Source organism: Mesitornis unicolor, unplaced genomic scaffold (assembly GCF_000695765.1).
Source record: "Mesitornis unicolor isolate BGI_N332 unplaced genomic scaffold, ASM69576v1 scaffold53065, whole genome shotgun sequence".
In the NCBI taxonomy this organism is placed as follows: Eukaryota; Metazoa; Chordata; class Aves; order Mesitornithiformes; family Mesitornithidae; genus Mesitornis; species Mesitornis unicolor.
In genome coordinates, this window is record NW_010187192.1 from 21,916 (window position 1) to 27,902 (window position 5,987).

Genomic DNA, 5,987 nt, shown 5'->3' on the forward strand with positions numbered 1-5,987 from the left:
GTCAGTGAAAGGGAAATTCCAAAATTTGATGAAGCGGGTTACAACAAAGATTTGGTCCAAGCTCTTGAAAGGGATATTGTCTCAAGGAATCCGAACATTCATTGGTATGAGGATTTTCACAATTCAAATGTTTTTCCTAGTGTGGAGAAAGACAGAAATTATCCTCCTTCTAACTCTTAAAAGTGGGAGCCATCATGATCTTCTACAGATAAGCAAAACAAAGTCTTTTGGCTTAAACAGTTTATTAATTTGATTACAGTTAGGCTTTTGTTGCCAACTGATATGTGCAGTACATCCACTACAGGTACTGCTGAAATGAAAGTACACTCCAGAGAACTTTAAAGGTACCGCTTTGGTGTTCACATTGTCCAAAACAATTTTAATTAAGCAGCTGTGGGTAACTTGAGTTGAATTTTTTTTCCGTACCTACCCAAAGTGGGTTCAGTTTTAGGTCATGGGATTAGAGGAGTGCTCTCATGAGGCATGCTAAAAGAGATGGTACTGAGTGAAAAACTTCTCTATTTTTCTTGTATCAAATAGAAGAAATATTGTTGTACGAGAATCTTATACAAATTTCTTCATCTCACACAGGGATGACATAGTGGATTTGGAAGAAGCCAAGAAATTATTAAGAGAAGCTGTTGTTCTTCCAATGTGGATGCCTGACTTTTTCAAAGGGATCAGAAGACCTTGGAAGGTGGGAATTCATTTGGTGTTTTAGTAAATGGCAAGCTATAGTTACGTATGTCTGCTGCTGTAATGTGTGTGTGCACACGTAGCAGGCGGCTAAAAAAGCATATGGGAAAGATGAGGAATTTGTTCCTGAAATCCTCTCATAATGATTAATGTAAAGTACCCTGAAAGTGTATGCAGGCTTTAGGGTAAATAATAATTTTTTTGTATTTACTCAATCATAGCTTGTTGACATTAGAATCACAGAATCATAGAATGTGTTGGGTTGGAAGGGACCTTTAAAGATCATCCAGTCCAATGCCCCTGCAGTGAGCAGGGACAATGTTACCAGATCAGGTTGCTCAGAGCCCCGTCAAGCCTGACCTTGAATATCTCCAGGGATGGGGCCTCCACCACCTCTCTGGACAACCTGTTCCAGTGATCTACCATGCTCATATTGAAGAACTTTTTCCTAATATCCAACCTAAATCTCCCCTTTTCTGGTTTAAAACCATTACCCCTCGTCCAATCACTACATGCCCCAGTGAACAGCTCTTCTCCAGATTTCTTATAGGCACCTTTCAGGTACTGGAAGGTTCCTATAAGGTCCTCCCAGAGCCTTCTCTTCTCCAGGCTGAACAACCCCAACTCTCTCAGCCTGCCTGCATAGGAGAGGTGCTCCAGCCCTTTGATCATCTTTGTGGCTCTCCTCTGCACACGCTCCAGCACTTCAGTGTCCTTTTTGTGTTGGGGACTCCAAAGCTGGACACAGTACTCCAGGTGAGGTCTCACCAGAGGAGAATAGAGGAGCAGAATCACCTCCCTCGATCTGCTGGCCACACTTCTTGTGATGCAGCCCAGGATGCGGTTGGCCTTCTGGGCTGCAGTTTCACACTGGTGGCTCATGTCCAGCTTCTCATCCGCCAGTACCCCCAAGTCCTTTTCCTCAGGCCTGCTTTCCAGCACATCATCTCTATGTCAGCTTGTACATGTGAGCAAGTGTACAGGGTATATCAACAGAAGCAGAAATGCTTAATGTACAGCTCTGTTTAGGATTATGGTGGCCACTCTTCAACACTTCACTGAGGAAAGCAGTCCTTGGAGTGTTTTTTTTCTGCATGTGCCAGCTCTCAGACTGCAAACTTGCAGGCCGGATGGTGCAGGGAAGCAAGGAAGGAGGGGGCTAATCTGAGTGATTATTTAGTTTTGCAGTTACACTTGCAGCTGGGCAGTGGGAACTGCTGGAATGGGAGAAATTTGAAGTGAGAGAATGAGCTGCAAGTGGGGCAACAGGAAGGATCCAGGACTGAGCTGGCCTGGCTCATGGACCAGAGATGAGCCTGATCTGGGCCTTGCTCAGGGCAAAAAAGGAAGAGGAGGGAGGAGGTTGCTGAGCATTTCTGTAAACAGAAAATAACATTAACTTGCTTTTGTTATGGGATAGATTGACACTTGCTGTGGGAATAACTAGTCACAACACAAGGGCTTTCTGGTTACTGAGAAGGATTACCGGGGAAAAGAGACTGTTGCAAATTCTGTGTTATGCTGAGCCCGCAAGGCAATGGCGTGCATGGGGAATGCTGTGTACATGAGTTGTTTCTGTGCTTTAGTACACTGGTTCGGCAGCATATGTCAGGTCTTGTGTTACTGGCACTTGCCCTGTCTTTTCCTGCTTCGTCCATGTACCTCTCTGGCTTATGCTTAGATCTGACTCTCACAGCTGTCCTCCTCCAGCCTGACCCAGTCCTAGGTCCCTATTATTCTGCTTATTTACAAAACAAAGCCCTGCAGGAGCTGATGAGTGGAAGAATTGGCTTGTGTCTACAGACAGTAAAGAGGAGAAGTCAGAAAGAGTGGGAGCTGACAGTGGGAGCTCGGAGATTGCTGCTTGAGGGCTGTTCGTGGAGGTTTTAGCGAGGTGTAAGGGGACAGTCCTAACCTAGAGACAGCCCAAACGTATCCCCAGGCCATATGGCCTTTGGGGTTTAGAGTGCTTGTGGTCAGTACCAGAGGGCTTGAGGTTAACGTTGAGGTAAACCGAGCTGCTGGCTTGGACAGAGCCCAGATACCATGGGTTACAAGTGTAGGGTGGGATTCACCTCTTTTGAGCAGCTGAATCTCCCTCTTTACCTCTTGGCATAGAGGAAATTGATTCATACCCTTATTATTAAGTGGGGGTCCATACTTCAGTATTGTCTGTGCAATCTCAAAAACTTTTAGGGAAGTGAAGAGCTGCTGTGATTTTTTTCACCTATTAACGTGCTGAGAGGACTTAGTGGCCATCTGTCTTTAAGGCAGGTATCTCAGCAGACTGCAGGGAACCTGAAGATGTCACTGGCTCTGTCTCCAAATGTGGCAGTGGATAAAGAAACCACAGCCTGGTCTTTTTTAGAGTTACAGTCTCCACCTCTCTGCATGAGATTATATTTTCCTACTGAGCAGTGTCACCTCTGAAAACTAGATGGTTGTAGACATGGGAAAAAATTCTAAGATTATTTCCTCTCCTCAGTCTGAAATGCAAATTGGTTTCTGACAAGTCCACGAAGAGTCTTCATTGTTAGCCTTTTCCCTGGTGACTTGTGAAGCTGTAACTCTCCTGAATTTATTTTTCGCACAGAACAGCATGTATTTTCCCTACTGTTGACCTCTGACTGTGCTACAAGGTTGAGAAGTTTCGAAGGGAAGACTGTTTCTTGCAGTAATCAGTATAGCAGCAGACATTTGTTGAGCCTAGGCATTCAGGACAGTAATTCAGGGAAAAGGCAGCCAAATCTGTTTTTGGATGTTCAGACTCTCCTGAGAACAATTCCCAAGACGGCCCTCTCGGTTTGTGCTTGCATTCAGAGGATGGTGCTGTGTCTGAAGGAGCCAGCTGTCTTCCCCGATTCAACACAGGTGCTGTGCAGTTGCAGCCATGGGTTTCTGGGTGTCAGTGGGCTTGCTCTTTCTTTTTCTCCAAACTGGTTTGTGCCAAGGAGGCCTGGTCGCTCGCTGTGCTTCCCGCTGCTCTGCTAGTGATTGTTACAACAACAAGAAGTAACCCTGCAGTGATTTCATCAAAACACTTACTCCCTGTGGTGCATTTCAGCTCCTTATTGGAATACTTTGGATTAACAGAGCCTTAGAGCAAGAATAAAGAAATCTTTGTGTTTGTCAAGGATTTTAAGTAGTGAGTAAGCGGCAGCCTCCTAGTTTGCAGAGAGATAGAGCAACTCGATCTCATGTGTTTCTGTTGCAATCGCGCACATCTTGTTTTGCTGAGAACTCAAGTTCTTTTTTTTTCCCAACTGATATTTCTATTGTCTTTATCCCCAGAGAACTTGGTTTTCCCCTGGCTTTACACCTGGTGTGGCTGCTTTGCCCCTGTGTTATGCACATATGTAAAGCTACCAGTATCACATACAAGGTAACGCTCACTATAACAGTTACACAGGAGGTGGAAAGTGATGGGCTTCAATTTCAGCATTGAGTGACATCTGTAACTGAAGCCAGAATTTGACCTTCCATAATAATGGAAGACCAAAGCAATATCCAAAAAATGATGTTAGTCCCTTGCATCACCAGGTCCTGCAGTAAACACAGTTTGTCAAACAGAGGGGTCAAGTGTGATTCGAATTGAGGTGCGGCTTGTTATAAAATATTAAATAAACACGTTTGAAACTCAGAGAGAACAGTCAGTCTTCTCTGACTTGCATATCACAGGCTGAGTAATTTTTACCCAATTAGTCCAGGGCTGTACTCGCAGTATTATCACATAATACCAGTATGACTCTGCAGCAGCTCAAATCACAGTATATGCCTGCATGTTCATGGGGAAAAAAAAGAGTCCGTTTACTTTTTATGCTTGCTGCTCTGGAGCTGAGGAAACCTTGGGCAGCCTGAGGAGTGACATTGGACTGTTAGCTGTATGGGTGGTGTGTGAACATTTCTGACTTAATTTACCGATGAATGTATGTTGAGCTTGCATTAGCTAAGTGTTAAATGGCAATAAAGGTATTAAGAGTTAATGGAAAATGGAGTACAGAGAGGCTATTGCTTTTGAATAGTACATTTTTGAATAATTGCGTTCCCGGTTGATTTGTTTTTATAGATCTCTTCTATGTCATCCTTTGCGCTTTTTGAAGTAAATTTTTGTGAGGAACAGATGAAATCTAATTTGCTATGTGGCTTGCATTTAACAGATATTTTATTGCTGTGGCATTTTATGTAAGTTATTAATTGCAAAGCACATTATAATGTGCAATTCTAATTCTAGCTAATTTGATTTCCCTTGCAAGACAGTACAACTTTACTTTCGGAAACTCTTGTGAGCGTGTAATAAGATCTTGCAGTTGGGAGGGGAAAAAGACAGAAGCTGCTTCAGCACTGCGTTTTCAGTGTGCCGTGCTTAGAATCACAGTGCCCTATTCTGGTGCTGCAGGCATAGATCAGTGTTGTCACTCTCCAGCACTGCTGCTTGAAGGGGTTGGAAAGACTATCCATAAAGATAACTGTATTGAGAAATATTATCAAGAGCGATTAAACAGTCTCAGTCCTACAGCCTTAATATGGGTCCTGAGAGCACTGTGTGTCTAAAAACCCCTGCTTGGTCATGATGAGCAAATACGTTGAGCTGCAGAGATGTGTGCTCCTTACTCTCTCTTTCGAATAGACCACAGGTGGAAAGACAGTCTGGTGGTGTGGATGCCAATCTGGGACTTAACTGTAGTTCAGCTTTCTAGTTTAAAGCTTTCTGAATATTCACTGAGGTTCATATTAGGCTTTTGTGGGACTGAGTGGCAGTCCACAGGAGCCACAGTTGCTTATCTGTAAAACAGAAATAGTGGTGGTGTTCTGCCATGCAACACTGTGGTGAGGAGTGTTTCATCCAGGAATTGCTAAGGTGCAGGAGTACGGCCATGGAAGTGCTGAGATGGAGAGGTTAAACAGTGTGACAAACCACTGTGTTGTTCAGTGAATGCTCTTGTGCATACTTACATGTGAAAATCAACCAGATTCATACATACACATTGTCAGGATTTTTTGGCAAAATGCTTTTTCTACAGAAAAGTGCTCTACTGAGGGAACACAACTTTCTACAAAAGTATTTTGGTTTCTGTGAAGCTTGCTTTGTTCCAAAAAGAAGAATTCACTGTCTTCATCTGCCTGTGCAGCCCTCATGAGTTGGGAAAGGCCTTGGTTCAAGTCCAGACCTGATTCAGAGCAAGGCTGTGAATCTTTTGTCGCTTCCCAGGTGATGGTGCAGCAGCAGTTTCTGGCTTTTGTGATTCAGGCTCCAGTGGAGGAATCACAGGATCACAGAATTGCTCGGTTGG

General features: G+C 43.9%; 1 protein-coding gene across 1 annotated transcript in view; it reads left to right on the forward strand.

The window, feature by feature from the left end:
* Positions 1-721, forward strand: part of LOC104541315 (katanin p60 ATPase-containing subunit A-like 1) — a 17,213-nt gene extending 16,492 nt beyond the window's left edge. The window contains exons 5-6 of the mRNA XM_010185350.1: positions 6-104; positions 592-721. Of these exons, the coding sequence (XP_010183652.1) occupies positions 6-104; positions 592-721 (229 nt within the window). The remainder of the gene's footprint in view (positions 1-5; positions 105-591) is intronic.
* The last annotated feature ends 5,266 nt before the right edge of the window (positions 722-5,987 follow it).